This window comes from Scyliorhinus torazame, chromosome 22 (genome assembly GCF_047496885.1).
Source record: "Scyliorhinus torazame isolate Kashiwa2021f chromosome 22, sScyTor2.1, whole genome shotgun sequence".
In the NCBI taxonomy this organism is placed as follows: Eukaryota; Metazoa; Chordata; class Chondrichthyes; order Carcharhiniformes; family Scyliorhinidae; genus Scyliorhinus; species Scyliorhinus torazame.
Genome location: NC_092728.1, coordinates 30,579,803 through 30,597,157, shown reverse-complemented (window position 1 = coordinate 30,597,157; position 17,355 = coordinate 30,579,803). Strand labels below are relative to the sequence as shown.

Sequence of the window (17,355 nt, the reverse complement as noted above, 5' to 3'; positions counted from 1 at the left end):
GATTCTCGACTGTGATTGGTCGCGAGCTGCTGTCAATCACAGATCCCCGGCTGTGACTGGTCGGGCGCTGCTGTCAATCACAGATCCCCGGCTCTGATTGGTTGAGAGCTGCTGTCGATGACAGATCCCGGGCTTTGATTGGTTGGGAGCTGCTGTCAATCACAGATCCCTGGCTCTGATTGGTCGGGAGATGCTGTCAATCACAGATCCCCGGCTCCGATTAGTTCTCCTGCTCCTTCCGCTGGGGAATTCCCCGGATGCTGACCAATCCCTGTTTATCTTCATTCCACTCCGGCCTCGATCGCGGTGCTTTTTTAGATTCGATTCCCATGTCCTGGGAGTGGATCCCGGGCTTTGGAGTCGACCTCGGGGTTCTGGAACTGGATCCCAGCGTTTGAGTAGATCCCGGTTTTTATTGTCGTATCCGGGGTTTGGGGAGTGGATCCCGGGGTTTGGGGAGTTGATCCCTCAGTTTAGAGCAGATTCTGTATTTTTATATCCTGTCCCGGGGTTTTAGAGTGGATCCCTGGGTTGAGAGTAGGTTCCAATGTTTGGGGAGTGGGTCCCTGGGTTCAGAGTAAACCGTGGGGTCGAGGGTAGATCCTGGGGTCGAGGGTAGATCCTGGGGTCGAGGGTAGATCCTGGGGTTGAGAGTAGATCAATAGGTTTATCTTTGATTCCGGGGTTTTGGGGATGGATCCCAGAGTTTAGAGTCAATCCCTGGTTTGGAAGTAGGTCCTTAGGTTTGGGATTTGATCCCGGGATTTGGGGAGACAATCGAGGGTTTGGCAAGATGATCCTGAGGTTTTAAGGAGCCAGTCCCAGGGTTTGGGGGGGTCAATTCTGGGATTTAGAGTCAATCCCTGATTTTGGGATTGCATACCAAGGTTTCGGAGTGTGTCCCGGGATTTGGGATTTGATCCTCGGGTTTAGGAAGTCAATCCCGGGGTGCAGAGGTGATCCACGGGGGTGGTTCCCCACTTTCCTGCCAGCGTAGCCCAATTGTAGAGGCGGTGGGTGTTACCATCTGGAGAGAAGTCAGTCAGCTCCCTGTCCGCCCGGCGGCTCTCACTCACTCGTTCAGTGAGCCGGGCGACCGCTGAGCGGAGATGTCGGATGCTGGGCCTCCGGCAGCGGAATCCACCCTCAATTCAGAGAATCTGTACGTGATCGTGGACTGCAGCTCGGAGCTGATCAACCTGCTGAGGTGAGTGAGGACAATGGGTAGGGGGGGGGGGGTGGATTAGGATGGGTAAGGAGGGACCCTAGGACTAGAAGGGCTTGAGGTTCATAAGGAGGAGGTGTTAGCAATTCTGGAAAGTGTGAAAATAGATAAGTCCCCTGGGCCGGATGGGATTTATCCTAGGATTCTCTGGGAAGCTAGGGAGGAGATTCCTGAGCCTTTGGCCTTGATCTTTAAGTCATCTTTGTCTACAGGAATAGTGCCAGAAGACTGGAGGATAGCAAATGTTGTCCCCTTGTTCAAGAAGGGGAGTATAGATAACCCCGGTTCCATGGTCCCAGGTTCGATTCCGGCTTGGGTCATTGTCTGTGCGGAGTCTGCACGTCCTCCCCGTGTCTGCGTGGGTTTCCTCCGGGTGCTCCGGTTTCCTCCCACAGTCCAAAGATGTGCGGGTTAGGTGAATTGGCCAATGATAAATTGCCCTTAATGTCCAAATTGCCCTTGGTGTTGGGTGGAGGTGTTGAGTTTGGGTAGGGTGCTCTTTCCAAGAGCTGGTGCAGACTCGGGGGGGCCGAATGGCCTCCTTCTGCACTGTAAATTCAATGATAATCTATGATTAATCTAGGACAAAGGTTCGGCACAACATCGTGGGCCAAAGGGCCTGTTCTGTGCTGTATTTTCTATGTTCTATGTTCTATGTTCTTGCGTCTCTGGTGAGCAAAATATTGGAAAGGATTCTGAGAGATAGGATTTATGATTATTTTGAAAAACTATTATTTTGAAAAACATAGTTTAATTAAAGAGGCTTGTGAGGCATGGGGCAGGTCATGCCTCACAAGCCTCGTTGAATTCTTTGAAGATGTGACGAGACACACTGATGAAGGTCGGGCAGTGGATGTGGTGTATATGGATTTCAGTAAGGCATTTGATAAGGTTCCCAGGCTCATTCAGAAAGTTAGGGGGCATGGGAACAGGGAAATTTGGCTGTCTGGATACAGAATTGGCTGGCCAAAAGAAGACAGCGAGTGGTAGTGGATCGAAAGTATTCCGCCTGGAGGTCGGTGACCAGTGGTGTCCCGCAGGGATCTGTTCTGGGACCTCTGCTCTTTGTGGTTTTTACAAATGACTTGGATGAGGAAGTGGAAGAGTGGGTTAGTAAGTTTGCCGACACAAAGGTTGGTGGAGTTGTAGATAGTGTTGAGGGTTGTTGCAGGTTACAGCAGGACATTGACAGGATGCAGAGCTGGGCTGAGAAGTGGCAGATGGAGTTCAACCTTGATAAATGTGAAGTGATTCATTTTGGAAGGTCGAATTTGAATGCTGAATACAGGGTTAACGACAGGATTCTTGGAAGTGTGGAGGGACATAGGGATCTTGGGGTCCACGTACATAGATCCTTCAAAGTTGCCACCAGGTTGATAGGGTTGTTAAGGCATATGGTGTGTTGGCTTTCATTAACAGGGGGATTGAGTTTAAGAGCCGTGAGGTTTTGCTGCAGCTTTATAAATAGCAGAAGGGGCGATTCGCGACAAAAAAGGAGATTTACACAAGGAGGAAAGTAAGATCCCCTCTCACTCCTCTAAACTCCAATTAATATAATCCTAACTGACTTAATCTCTCCTCATATAACAGTCCCACCATCCCAGGAATCGGCCTGGTAAACCTTCACTGCACTCCCTCCATAGCAAGAACATCCTTCCTCAGATCGAAGGACCTTTGCCCCTCTCCATCTTTTTACAAGCACTGTCCCACGTTGGACCACACTTGGACTATTGTGTCCAGTTCTGGGCGCCTCATAGGAAGGATGTGGATGCTTTGGAGAGGGTACAGAGGAGATTTACCAGGATGCTGCCTCGACTGGAGGGCATGTCTTATGAAGAAAGGTTGAGGGAGCTAGGGCTATTCTCACTGGAGCGAAGGAGGCAGAGAAGTGACTTGATAGAGGTGTACAAGGTGATGAGAGGCATGGATAGAGTGGATAGCCAGAGACTTTTCCCTGGGGCGGAAATGGCTGTCACGAGGGGACATAATTTTAAGGTGATTGGAGGAAGGTATTGGGGAGATGTCAGAGGTAGGTTCTTTACACAGAGTGGTGGGTGTGTGGAATGCACTGCCAGCAGAGGTGGTGGAGTCAGAGTCATTAGGGACATTTAAGCGACTCTTGGACAGGCACATGGACACACATGGACAGCAGTAAATTGAAGGGCTGTAGGTTAGGTTGATCTAAGATTAGGATAAATGGTCGGCACAACATCATGGGCCGAAGGGCCTCTACTGTGCTGTACTGTTCTATGTTCTATTCCATATGTCCTGGATGCCGTCTTCCTCTGTAAAGACGGAGGCAAAATATTCATTTAATATGCCAATGATGCTCCTTGCCTCCTTGTGTAAATCTCCATTTTTGTTGCCAATCGCCCCGACTGCTATTTCCTTGCCTGTCGAAGTCTTCGGTATTCCCCATTATGTTGGCTGCCAGTCCTTTCTCATAAACCCGCTTTGCTTCTCTAATGAGCCTTTTCACCTCCGCTCTGAACAGTCTAAATTTCCTCTTGGTTCCCAACTATATTTTCCACATGACTCCTGTCATAAGCGTACTTTTTCTTCCTTATCTTAATTTCTGTGTCCTTTTCCATCCAGGGAACTCTGGATTTGTTCATAAGATATAGGAGCAGAATTAGGCCAATTGGCTCATTGAGTCTGCTCCGCCATCCGATCATGGCTGACCTCATCCTGGCTTGAAGTCCGCCGTCCTGCCCGTTCTCCATAACCCTTCAACCCATTATCAATTAAAAACCTGTCTAACCCCTCCTTGAATTTACTGCCCCTCTCCACTGCGCTCTGGGGTAGCGAATTCCACAGATTCACAACCCTTTGGCAGAAGTAGTTTCTCCTCAACTTTGTTTTAAATTTGCTTGCCCTATCTTTCTCGTTTAAGGATGTACCCTTGACTGTGTGTGCTGGCCCCGTGACTGTGTGTGCACCCTCTCTTTTTTTGATGGTCGCCCATTGTTCAGCCACAGTTTACATCCCAGTCCAACCGGCCCAGCTCCATTTACACCCCTGTGAAATCTGCTCTCCTCCAGTTAATTAGTTTTTCTTGAGATTGCCGTCTTTCCTTTTCGATTATGATCCTGAACCTTACAGTTGTGATTGTCTCCTAAATGTTCCCCCACTCTCGGGCAGTTGGGGTTGGACAACATGTGCTGGCCTAAATGAAGCCCACTTCCTGCAAAAAGTGAATGACAAAAACAACACTCGATCTGCTGGGCTCACCTCCTTTCCAGGAAGCAAGTTCATCCTTTCTTGTCGGACTGGACACACTGCTGTAGAAACATTACCTGAACACAATCATAGAAACATAGAAAATAGAAGCATGAGGAGGCTATTCGAGCCTGCTCCACCATTCATTATCATGGCTGATCATCATGTTCAATACCCTGACCCCGCCTTTCTCCCCCCATATCCCTTTAGCCCCCAAGAGCTGGATCTAATCCCTTCTTGAAATTCCACAACGTTTTCACCTCAATTACTTTCTATGGTAGTGAATTCCACAGATTCACTGCTCTCTGGCTGAAGAAATTTCTCCTCACCTCAGTCCTAAAAGGTTTACCCCTTATCCTCAAACTATGACCCCTAATTCTGGACTCCCCCACCATCGGTAACATTCTCACTCTACCCTGTCTAATCCTGTTAGAATTTTCTAAGTTTCAATGAGATCCCCTCTCACTCTTCTGAACTCCAATTAATATAATCCTAACTGACTTAATCTCTCCTCATATAACAGTCCCACCATCCCAGGAATCGGCCTGGTAAACCTTCAGTGCACTCCCTCCACAGCAAGAACATCCTTCCTCAGATTGAAGAACCTTTGCCCCTCTCCACCCTTTTTACTAGCACTGTCCCAGTCTGTATTCGGGGAATTCAAGTCCCCCATTGCGACTGTTCATTAGGGCAGCACGGTAGCACAGTGGTTAGCTCTGTGGCGTCACAGCGCCAGGGTCCCAGGTTTGATTCCCCGCTGGGCCACTGTCTGTGCGGAGTCTGCACGTTCTCCCCATGACTGCGTGGGTTTCCTCCGGGTGCTCCGGTTTCCTCCTACAGTCCAAAGACGTGCAGGTTAGGTGGATTGGACATACTAAATTGCCCTTAGTGACCAAAAAGGGTAGGAGGGATTATGGGGTAGGTGGAAGTGAGGCTTAAAGTGGGTCGGTGCAGACCCGATGGGCTGAATGGCCTCCTTCTGCACTGTATGTTCTATGTTCTAAATCCATAGAATTGCTACAGTGCAGAAGTCGGCCATTTGGCCCATCGAGTATGCACCGACTTTCTGAAAGAGCATCCTACGTCGATCCCCGCCCTAGTCCCGTAACCCCGCCTCATCTGCACATCTCTGGACACTGAAGGGCAATTTAGCATGGCAAATCCACCTAATCTGCACGTCTTTGGACTGTGGGAGGAAACCGGAGCATCCGGAGGAACCCCACACAGATACTGGGAGAATGTGCAAATTCCACAGTCACCTGAGGCTGAAATTGAACCCGGGTCCCTGGAGCTGTGAGGCAGCAGTGCTAATCACTCTGCTACCCCTTACCCTATAATGTTTGCCCCTCTCAGTAATTTCCCTCCAGATTTGTTCTTCCACATCGTTCGCACCAGTTGGCTGTCTATCGATTACACCAAGCAACGTAATTGCACCCTTTGTATTCCTCAGCTCCAGCTAAATTGTTTCTATTCTTGAATCTTCTGGGATATCCTCTTCCTCCAGCACTGCAGTGCTCTCCTTATCCAACACTGCCACCCATCTCCATTTCCTCCCTGTCCTATATTTTCTGAACACCTTGCACACAGGAATATTTAACACCCAGTCCTGCCCTTCCTCGAGCCAGGTCACTATCGCCACTACATCATATTTCCACATCGCAGTCTGCGCCTGTAACAGTAACGGGATGCTAGAGTCTGTTATAAAAGACATGATAAAAGAACATATGGAAAGCATTAAAGGTATTGGACAAAACCACTATGGGTTTAAAATACAAATCATGCTAAACAAATCTGCTGGAGTTTTTGGGAGGATGTAACCAGTAGAATAGATAGCGGAGAACCAGGAGATGTGATGTATTTAGAGTTTCAGAAGGTCTTTGATAAGGTCCTTCATGAGAGTTTACTGGACAAAATTAAAGGAATGGGGATAATTTATTGGCATGGATCGAGAATTGGTTGACAGAGCTACAGTGGTAGCGGGTACTGCAGGGATCAGTGCTTGGGCTCCAACTGTTCACTAAGGACCTGGATGAGGGAACCAAATGTGACATTTCCAGGTTTTCTAACGACACTAAACTGGGCGGAATTATGAGTTGTGAGGAGGACGCCAGGAGGCTTGAAGTTGATTTCGACAAGTTGAATGAGTGGGCAGACACATGGCAGATGCAGTTCAATGCAGCTAAATGTGAAGATGTACACTTAGAGTATTATTTTCATGGTGATATATTTGGAAGTGTGGATGTACAAGGGGATCTGGGTGCCCTTGTACACCAGCCAATGAAAGTGGAGAGGCAGGTGCAGCCAGCAATTAGGAAGGCAAATGCTATGTTGACCTTCATTGCGAGAGGATTTAACTTAGGGTCTTACTGCAATTATACAGGGTCTTGGTGAGACCTCACCGGGGGTATTGCATCCCCAGCTAAGGTCTGCCTACCTAAGAAATTATTTAATTACCAGTGAGGGAGTGCAGCGGAGGTTCACTAGACTGATACCAGGCTTGGCAGGACTGCCCTATGAGGAGAGATTGGTTTGACTGTATTTGCTTGAGTTTAGAAGGATGAGAGGAGACCTGATTGAAATGTATAAATTTCTAACCGGGCTGGACACGCTGGGGGAAGGGAGGATATTTTCCCTGGTTGGGGAATCCTGGAACCAGGGGCACAGTCTGGAGGTGAGAAAATATTCACTCCGAGACTGGTGGACCTGTGGAATTATCGAACATAGAAAGCTGAAGAGACCGTCACCGAATGTACTCGAGAAAAAGATAGATAATTTGTTTTAAGAGTTTAAAGGCATCGAGGGGTCTTTCTGTGGTCACTTTCAGATGACACTGTGTGCGATCTGGAGACGTCTACATCTGAGGTCCTGTTCGTTAATTAGCTACCGAGCCCCCAAAATTCTTATTCCCCCCTTCCTACCTACATCGTTGGTACTAATATGGACCATGACCTCCACTGTTCACCCTGGCCCAGTAAAACATCTTCTAGCCACTCGGTGATCTCCTTGTCCCTGGTACCAGGCAGGCGACAACCTGGAGTCACATATATGGCCACAGAAACGCCTGTCTGTTCCCCTAACTAACAAATCCCCTATCACTATTACTCTTCCCTTCGTCTTCCTCTCCCTCCGAGAGCCAAGCCACTGGTAATGCTGCAACCCCAGCTCTGACTGAACTCCGAGGAGCCGGGGCCTCAACCAGCTCTGACTGAGCTCCGAGGAGCCGGTGCCCTCAACCAGCTCTGACTGAACTCCAAGGAGCCGATGCCCTCAACCAGCTCTGACTGAACTCCGAGGAGCCGGTGCCCTCACCTCTGACTGAACTCCGAGGGGCCGGTGCCCTCACCTCTGACTGAACTCCGAGGGGCCGGTGCCCTCACCTCTGACTGAACTCCGAGGGGCCGGTGCCCTCAACCAGCTCTGACTGAACTCCGAGGGGCCGGTGCCCTCACCTCTGACTGAACTCCGAGGGGCCGGTGCCCTCACCTCTGACTGAACTCCGAGGGGCCGGTGCCCTCACCTCTGACTGAACTCCGAGGGGCCGGTGCCCTCACCTCTGACTGAACTCCGAGGGGCCGGTGCCCTCAACCAGCTCTGACTGAACTCCGAGGGGCCGGTGCCCTCACCTCTGACTGAACTCCGAGGGGCCGGTGCCCTCACCTCTGACTGAACTCCGAGGGGCCGGTGCCCTCACCTCTGACTGAACTCCGAGGGGCCGGTGCCCTCACCTCTGACTGAACTCCGAGGGGCCGGTGCCCTCAACCAGCTCTGACTGAACTCCGAGGGGCCGGTGCCCTCACCTCTGACTGAACTCCGAGGGGCCGGTGCCCTCACCAGCTCTGACTGAACTCCGAGGGGCCGGTGCCCTCAACCAGCTCTGACTGAACTCCGAGGGGCCGGTGCCCTCACCAGCTCTGACTGAACTCCGAGGGGCCGGTGCCCTCACCAGCTCTGACTGAACTCCGAGGGGCCGGTGCCCTCACCTCTGACTGAACTCCGAGGGGCCGGTGCCCTCACCAGCTCTGACTGAACTCCGAGGGGCCGGTGCCCTCACCTCTGACTGAACTCCGAGGGGCCGGTGCCCTCACCAGCTCTGACTGAACTCCGAGGGGCCGGTGCCCTCACCAGCTCTGACTGAACTCCGAGGGGCCGGTGCCCTCACCTCTGACTGAACTCCGAGGGGCCAGTGCCCTCACCAGCTCTGACTGAACTCCGATTTCCGAGCAGGGCCCCAGGGGACTCCTGCACCGCCTGTTTAGTCGGACTATTTAGCGGTTACCAATTCCCTCGCTGCCTCCAGGCCCTTAAGTTGTGGTAAGACCACTTGCTGAACGTGCTGTCCACATAGCTCTCAGCCTCGCGGATGTGCTCCGGTGACTCCATATGGCTCGAGCTCTGGAACTCGGAGATCAAGTTAATGCAGCTGACCGCCCTTCCTGCACATTTGCTTGTCTAGGACACCAGTAAAGTCCCTGACTTCGTACATGTAACAGAACATCCATACCATGTGAATGAGTTTCCCTGTCCGAGAACTTTACTTCTCCTGCCTGAACTCTACTTTATTTTGCAATACTTGTTACTATGTTGACCCCAACATTTCACTGTTCGCGACCCACGGCCGGCCGACCTTCGTGACCCACGGCCGGCCGACCTTCGCGACCCACGCCGGCCGACCTTCGCGACCCACGCCGGCCGACCTTCGCGACCCACGCCGGCCGACCTTCGCGACCCACGCCGGCCGACCTTCGCGACCCACGCCGGCCGACCTTCGCGACCCACGCCGGCCGACCTTCGCGACCCACGCCGGCCGACCTTCGCGACCCACGCCGGCCGACCTTCGCGACCCACGCCGGCCGACCTTCGCGACCCACGCCGGCCGACCTTCGCGACCCACGCCGGCCGACCTTCGCGACCCACGCCGGCCGACCTTCGCGACCCACGCCGGCCGACCTTCGCGACCCACGCCGGCCGACCTTCGCGACCCACGCCGGCCGACCTTCGCGACCCACGCCGGCCGACCTTCGCGACCCACGCCGGCCGACCTTCGCGACCCACGCCGGCCGACCTTCGCGACCCACGCCGGCCGACCTTCGCGACCCACGCCGGCCGACCTTCGCGACCCACGCCGGCCGACCTTCGCGACCCACGCCGGCCGACCTTCGCGACCCACGCCGGCCGACCTTCGCGACCCACGCCGGCCGACCTTCGCGACCCACGCCGGCCGACCTTCGCGACCCACGCCGGCCGACCTTCGCGACCCACGCCGGCCGACCTTCGCGACCCACGCCGGCCGACCTTCGCGACCCCACGCCGGCCGACCTTCGCGACCCACGCCGGCCGACCTTCGCGACCCAGCATTTTCTCTTACCTTGTTTACTGCTGACAAAATGGAGGAATTGCAATCGTGCCCAAAGCACGTGATGTCACCCAAAGCACGTGATGTCACCCAAAGCACGTGATGTCACCCAAAGCACGTGATGTCAATGTTCGGGGGGCGTGACCTGTTCTCTGCCTCCCTTCAGACAGGAAGATTACATAGAATTACAAAAAAAATCGTCTCCGTCTCCGACTGCGCAAATTTGCGATATCAGCCACAGCAGCTGGCTTTTAACAATGCCGGCTGTGGGCCGCCTTCAAAAAGGCTGCGACCACAGAAAAAAAATGCGGCCGTACTGCGCAAGAGTGCACGTTCATCGGTGCGCTTGCACAAAACTCTTTTAACAATGCCGGCTGCTGCAGCTGCTGCGCCCGGATTTGCACAATCAGGGGCCCCGCGGCGGATGGCTTGCGACCCTCCCAACACCCGCCCGCGGGTCGCGTCTCCGACTTTGAAAACGTCTGAGTTAGCCTGTGCGCACATGAGTGCGTGCATGCGCGCGGTGGGGGGGGGGGGTGGGGGGGGGGGTGTTAGTTCATGTGGGCGTGGGCACTCGGGGCTGTGCACATGGGTGGGGGATGTGCTTGGATGCATGCGCATGGTTTTGTGGGCATGGGTGTGGAGGCGCACACGTGTGTGGGGGGGGCTCACATGGGTGTGCATACGCATGGATGTGTGTTAGTTCATGTGGGTGTGGGCATGCGTGTCTGCGTGTGGATGAGGCATGCATATATGTGCGCGGCATGATTGGGTGTTGCGTGGGGTGTGGCCACGTGTGGCAGCTCATGCGGTTGTGTGTGAGTGGCGCCTGAGTGCGTGTGGGCGCACGTGACTGTGCGTGCGGGTGTGGGCATTGGTGTGTGCATGCCTGGTGCGTACGTGTGTGCATTGGTGAGCTGCCACTCCACCCGCCCTGAGGGTCTCCCCCTAACCTCGCCTCACCCTCCCCACTCAGGCTGGTCCTGTTGCCCCTTGATCTCCCTTCGCTGTCAGTGTTGAGTGGTGTTTATTGACAGACAGTCTGTGTTTGATAATGAAATGTCTGTCTGTTCCAGTGTGAATTCGGCGCAGCCGGAATCAGGAATTGTCGCTGACATCGACGTGAGCGAACTTCTGTACCCGAAAAGTTCTGAAAGTTTCTACGAGTTGAAAAGCCAACCCCTCAGCAACAGGTTTGTCCAGAAGCTTCACGTTTATTCATATGTACCACTCCCCGCCCCCCCCTCCCCCCCAGCCTCCCGTCCCCGACCCCCAGCCTCCCGTCCCGGACCCCCAGCCTCCCGTCCCCCTGCCCCCAGCCTCCCGTCCCCCTGCCCCCAGCCTCCCGTCCCCCTGCCCCCAGCCTCCCGTCCCCCTGCCCCCAGCCTCCCGTCCCCCTGCCCCCAGCCTCCCGTCCCCCTGCCCCCAGCCTCCCGTCCCCCTGCCCCCAGCCTCCCGTCCCCCTGCCCCCAGCCTCCCGTCCCCCTGCCCCCAGCCTCCCGTCCCCCTGCCCCCAGCCTCCCGTCCCCCTGCCCCCAGCCTCCCGTCCCCCTGCCCCCAGCCTCCCGTCCCCCTGCCCCCAGCCTCCCGTCCCCCTGCCCCCAGCCTCCCGTCCCCCTGCCCCCAGCCTCCCGTCCCCCTGCCCCCAGCCTCCCGTCCCCCTGCCCCCAGCCTCCCGTCCCCCTGCCCCCAGCCTCCCGTCCCCCTGCCCCCAGCCTCCCGTCCCCCTGCCCCCAGCCTCCCGTCCCCCTGCCCCCAGCCTCCCGTCCCCCTGCCCCCAGCCTCCCGTCCCCCTGCCCCCAGCCTCCCGTCCCCCTGCCCCCAGCCTCCCGTCCCCCTGCCCCCAGCCTCCCGTCCCCCTGCCCCCAGCCTCCCGTCCCCCTGCCCCCAGCCTCCCGTCCCCCTGCCCCCAGCCTCCCGTCCCCCTGCCCCCAGCCTCCCGTCCCCCTGCCCCCAGCCTCCCGTCCCCCTGCCCCCAGCCTCCCGTCCCCCTGCCCCCAGCCTCCCGTCCCCCTGCCCCCAGCCTCCCGTCCCCCTGCCCCCAGCCTCCCGTCCCCCTGCCCCCAGCCTCCCTGCCCCCAGCCTCCCGTCCCCCTGCCCCCAGCCTCCCGTCCCCCTGCCCCCAGCCTCCCGTCCCCCTGCCCCCAGCCTCCCGTCCCCCTGCCCCCAGCCTCCCGTCCCCCTGCCCCCAGCCTCCCGTCCCCCTGCCCCCAGCCTCCCGTCCCCCTGCCCCCAGCCTCCCGTCCCCCTGCCCCCAGCCTCCCGTCCCCCTGCCCCCAGCCTCCCGTCCCCCTGCCCCCAGCCTCCCGTCCCCCTGCCCCCAGCCTCCCGTCCCCCTGCCCCCCGTCCCCCGTCCCCCTGCCCCCCGTCCCCCTGCCCCCAGCCTCCCGTCCCCCTGCCCCCAGCCTCCCGTCCCCCTGCCCCCAGCCAACCGTCCCCCTGCCCCCAGCCTCCCGTCCCCCTGCCCCCAGCCTCCCGTCCCCCTGCCCCCCCTGTCTCCCACTGCCCCCCCTGTCTCCCACTGCCCCCCCTGTCTCCCACTGCCCCCCCTGTCTCCCACTGCCCCCCCTCTCGCCCCCTGGCCCCCCCTCTCGCCCCCTGGCCCCCCCTCTCGCCCCCTGGCCCCCCCTCTCGCCCCCTGGCCCCCCCTCTCGCCCCCTGGCCCCCCCTCTCGCCCCCTGGCCCCCCTCTCGCCCCCTGGCCCCCCCTCTCGCCCCCTGGCCCCCCCTCTCGCCCCCTGGCCCCCCCTCTCGCCCCCTGGCCCCCCCTCTCGCCCCCTGGCCCCCCCTCTCGCCCCCTGGCCCCCCCTCTCGCCCCCTGGCCCCCCTCTCGCCCCCTGGCCCCCCCTCTCGCCCCCTGGCCCCCCCTCTCGCCCCCTGGCCCCCCCTCTCGCCCCCTGGCCCCCCCTCTCGCCCCCTGGCCCCCCCTCTCGCCCCCTGGCCCCCCCTCTCGCCCCCTGGCCCCCCCTCTCGCCCCCTGGCCCCCCCTCTCGCCCCCTGGCCCCCCCTCTCGCCCCCTGGCCCCCCCTCTCGCCCCCTGGCCCCCCCTCTCGCCCCCTGGCCCCCCCTCTCGCCCCCTGGCCCCCCCTCTCGCCCCCTGGCCCCCCCTCTCGCCCCCTGGCCCCCCCTCTCGCCCCCTGGCCCCCCCTCTCGCCCCCTGGCCCCCCCTCTCGCCCCCTGGCCCCCCCTCTCGCCCCCTGGCCCCCCCTCTCGCCCCCTGGCCCCCCCTCTCGCCCCCTGGCCCCCCCTCTCGCCCCCTGGCCCCCCCTCTCGCCCCCTGGCCCCCCCTCTCGCCCCCTGGCCCCCCCTCTCGCCCCCTGGCCCCCCCTCTCGCCCCCTGGCCCCCCCTCTCGCCCCCTGGCCCCCCCTCTCGCCCCCTGGCCCCCCCCTCTCGCCCCCTGGCCCCCCCCTCTCGCCCCCTGGCCCCCCCTCTCGCCCCCTGGCCCCCCCTCTCGCCCCCTGGCCCCCCCTCTCGCCCCCTGGCCCCCCCTCTCGCCCCCTGGCCCCCCCTCTCGCCCCCTGGCCCCCCCTCTCGCCCCCTGGCCCCCCCTCTCGCCCCCTGGCCCCCCCTCTCGCCCCCTGGCCCCCCCTCTCGCCCCCTGGCCCCCCCTCTCGCCCCCTGGCCCCCCCTCTCGCCCCCTGGCCCCCCCTCTCGCCCCCTGGCCCCCCCTCTCGCCCCCTGGCCCCCCCTCTCGCCCCCTGGCCCCCCCTCTCGCCCCCTGGCCCCCCCTCTCGCCCCCTGGCCCCCCCTCTCGCCCCCTGGCCCCCCCTCTCGCCCCCTGGCCCCCCCTCTCGCCCCCTGGCCCCCCCTCTCGCCCCCTGGCCCCCCCTCTCGCCCCCTGGCCCCCCCTCTCGCCCCCTGGCCCCCCCTCTCGCCCCCTGGCCCCCCCTCTCGCCCCCTGGCCCCCCCTCTCGCCCCCTGGCCCCCCCTCTCGCCCCCTGGCCCCCCCTCTCGCCCCCTGGCCCCCCCTCTCGCCCCCTGGCCCCCCCTCTCGCCCCCTGGCCCCCCCTCTCGCCCCCTGGCCCCCCCTCTCGCCCCCTGGCCCCCCCTCTCGCCCCCTGGCCCCCCCTCTCGCCCCCTGGCCCCCCCTCTCGCCCCCTGGCCCCCCCTCTCGCCCCCTGGCCCCCCCTCTCGCCCCCTGGCCCCCCCTCTCGCCCCCTGGCCCCCCCTCTCGCCCCCTGGCCCCCCCTCTCGCCCCCTGGCCCCCCCTCTCGCCCCCTGGCCCCCCCTCTCGCCCCCTGGCCCCCCCTCTCGCCCCCTGGCCCCCCCTCTCGCCCCCTGGCCCCCCCTCTCGCCCCCTGGCCCCCCCTCTCGCCCCCTGGCCCCCCCTCTCGCCCCCTGGCCCCCCCTCTCGCCCCCTGGCCCCCCCTCTCGCCCCCTGGCCCCCCCTCTCGCCCCCTGGCCCCCCCTCTCGCCCCCTGGCCCCCCCTCTCGCCCCCTGGCCCCCCCTCTCGCCCCCTGGCCCCCCCTCTCGCCCCCTGGCCCCCCCTCTCGCCCCCTGGCCCCCCCTCTCGCCCCCTGGCCCCCCCTCTCGCCCCCTGGCCCCCCCTCTCGCCCCCTGGCCCCCCCTCTCGCCCCCTGGCCCCCCCTCTCGCCCCCTGGCCCCCCCTCTCGCCCCCTGGCCCCCCCTCTCGCCCCCTGGCCCCCCCTCTCGCCCCCTGGCCCCCCCTCTCGCCCCCTGGCCCCCCCTCTCGCCCCCTGGCCCCCCCTCTCGCCCCCTGGCCCCCCCTCTCGCCCCCTGGCCCCCCCTCTCGCCCCCTGGCCCCCCCTCTCGCCCCCTGGCCCCCCCTCTCGCCCCCTGGCCCCCCCTCTCGCCCCCTGGCCCCCCCTCTCGCCCCCTGGCCCCCCCTCTCGCCCCCTGGCCCCCCCTCTCGCCCCCCTGGCCCCCCCTCTCGCCCCCTGGCCCCCCCTCTCGCCCCCTGGCCCCCCCTCTCGCCCCCTGGCCCCCCCTCTCGCCCCCTGGCCCCCCCTCTCGCCCCCTGGCCCCCCCTCTCGCCCCCTGGCCCCCCCTCTCGCCCCCTGGCCCCCCCTCTCGCCCCCTGGCCCCCCCTCTCGCCCCCTGGCCCCCCCTCTCGCCCCCTGGCCCCCCCTCTCGCCCCCTGGCCCCCCCTCTCGCCCCCTGGCCCCCCCTCTCGCCCCCTGGCCCCCCCTCTCGCCCCCTGGCCCCCCCTCTCGCCCCCTGGCCCCCCCTCTCGCCCCCTGGCCCCCCCTCTCGCCCCCTGGCCCCCCCTCTCGCCCCCTGGCCCCCCCCTCTCGCCCCCTGGCCCCCCCTCTCGCCCCCTGGCCCCCCCCTCTCGCCCCCTGGCCCCCCCTCTCGCCCCCTGGCCCCCCCTCTCGCCCCCTGGCCCCCCCTCTCGCCCCCTGGCCCCCCCTCTCGCCCCCTGGCCCCCCCTCTCGCCCCCTGGCCCCCCCTCTCGCCCCCTGGCCCCCCCTCTCGCCCCCTGGCCCCCCCTCTCGCCCCCTGGCCCCCCCTCTCGCCCCCTGGCCCCCCCTCTCGCCCCCTGGCCCCCCCTCTCGCCCCCTGGCCCCCCCTCTCGCCCCCTGGCCCCCCCTCTCGCCCCCTGGCCCCCCCTCTCGCCCCCTGGCCCCCCCTCTCGCCCCCTGGCCCCCCCTCTCGCCCCCTGGCCCCCCCTCTCGCCCCCTGGCCCCCCCTCTCGCCCCCTGGCCCCCCCTCTCGCCCCCTGGCCCCCCCTCTCGCCCCCTGGCCCCCCCTCTCGCCCCCTGGCCCCCCCTCTCGCCCCCTGGCCCCCCCTCTCGCCCCCTGGCCCCCCCTCTCGCCCCCTGGCCCCCCCTCTCGCCCCTGGCCCTCGCCCCCTGGCCCCCCCTCTCGCCCCCTGGCCCCCCCTCTCGCCCCCTGGCCCCCCCTCTCGCCCCCTGGCCCCCCCTCTCGCCCCCTGGCCCCCCCTCTCGCCCCCTGGCCCCCCCCTCTCGCCCCCTGGCCCCCCCTCTCGCCCCCTGGCCCCCCCTCTCGCCCCCTGGCCCCCCCTCTCGCCCCCTGGCCCCCCCTCTCGCCCCCTGGCCCCCCCTCTCGCCCCCTGGCCCCCCCTCTCGCCCCCTGGCCCCCCCTCTCGCCCCCTGGCCCCCCCTCTCGCCCCCTGGCCCCCCCTCTCGCCCCCTGGCCCCCCCTCTCGCCCCCTGGCCCCCCCTCTCGCCCCCTGGCCCCCCCTCTCGCCCCCTGGCCCCCCCTCTCGCCCCCTGGCCCCCCCTCTCGCCCCCTGGCCCCCCCTCTCGCCCCCTGGCCCCCCCTCTCGCCCCCTGGCCCCCCCTCTCGCCCCCTGGCCCCCCCTCTCGCCCCCTGGCCCCCCCTCTCGCCCCCTGGCCCCCCCTCTCGCCCCCTGGCCCCCCCTCTCGCCCCCTGGCCCCCCCTCTCGCCCCCTGGCCCCCCCTCTCGCCCCCTGGCCCCCCCCTCTCGCCCCCTGGCCCCCCCTCTCGCCCCCTGGCCCCCCCTCTCGCCCCCTGGCCCCCCCTCTCGCCCCCTGGCCCCCCCTCTCGCCCCCTGGCCCCCCCTCTCGCCCCCTGGCCCCCCCTCTCGCCCCCTGGCCCCCCCTCTCGCCCCCTGGCCCCCCCTCTCGCCCCCTGGCCCCCCCTCTCGCCCCCTGGCCCCCCCTCTCGCCCCCTGGCCCCCCCTCTCGCCCCCTGGCCCCCCCTCTCGCCCCCTGGCCCCCCCTCTCGCCCCCTGGCCCCCCCTCTCGCCCCCTGGCCCCCCCTCTCGCCCCCTGGCCCCCCCTCTCGCCCCCTGGCCCCCCCTCTCGCCCCCTGGCCCCCCCTCTCGCCCCCTGGCCCCCCCTCTCGCCCCCTGGCCCCCCCTCTCGCCCCCTGGCCCCCCCTCTGGCCCCCTGGCCCCCCCTCTGGCCCCCTGGCCCCCCCTCTGGCCCCCTGGCCCCCCCTCTGGCCCCCTGGCCCCCCCTCTGGCCCCCTGGCCCCCCCTCTGGCCCCCTGGCCCCCCCTCTGGCCCCCTGGCCCCCCCTCTGGCCCCCTGGCCCCCCCTCTGGCCCCCTGGCCCCCCCTCTGGCCCCCTGGCCCCCCCTCTGGCCCCCTGGCCCCCCCTCTGGCCCCCTGGCCCCCCCTCTGGCCCCCTGGCCCCCCCTCTGGCCCCCTGGCCCCCCCTCTGGCCCCCTGGCCCCCCCTCTGGCCCCCTGGCCCCCCCTCTGGCCCCCTGGCCCCCCCTCTGGCCCCCTGGCCCCCCCTCTGGCCCCCTGGCCCCCCCTCTGGCCCCCTGGCCCCCCCTCTGGCCCCCTGGCCCCCCCTCTGGCCCCCTGGCCCCCCCTCTGGCCCCCTGGCCCCCCCTCTGGCCCCCTGGCCCCCCCTCTGGCCCCCTGGCCCCCCCTCTGGCCCCCTGGCCCCCCCTCTGGCCCCCTGGCCCCCCCTCTGGCCCCCTGGCCCCCCCTCTGGCCCCCTGGCCCCCCCTCTGGCCCCCTGGCCCCCCCTCTGGCCCCCTGGCCCCCCCTCTGGCCCCCTGGCCCCCCCTCTGGCCCCCTGGCCCCCCCTCTGGCCCCCTGGCCCCCCCTCTGGCCCCCTGGCCCCCCCTCTGGCCCCCTGGCCCCCCCTCTGGCCCCCT

At 64.5% G+C, this 17,355-nt stretch overlaps 1 protein-coding gene across 1 annotated transcript in view; it reads left to right on the top strand.

Annotated features, from left to right (window-relative positions):
- Positions 1-242: 242 nt before the first annotated feature.
- Positions 243-17,355, top strand: part of LOC140399460 (microphthalmia-associated transcription factor-like) — a gene marked incomplete at its 3' end in the record, with an annotated part of 43,809 nt that continues 26,696 nt past the window's right edge. Inside the window, exons 1-2 of the mRNA XM_072489037.1 lie at positions 243-1,207; positions 10,874-10,990. Coding sequence (XP_072345138.1) covers positions 1,110-1,207; positions 10,874-10,990 — 215 coding nt within the window. The remainder of the gene's footprint in view (positions 1,208-10,873; positions 10,991-17,355) is intronic.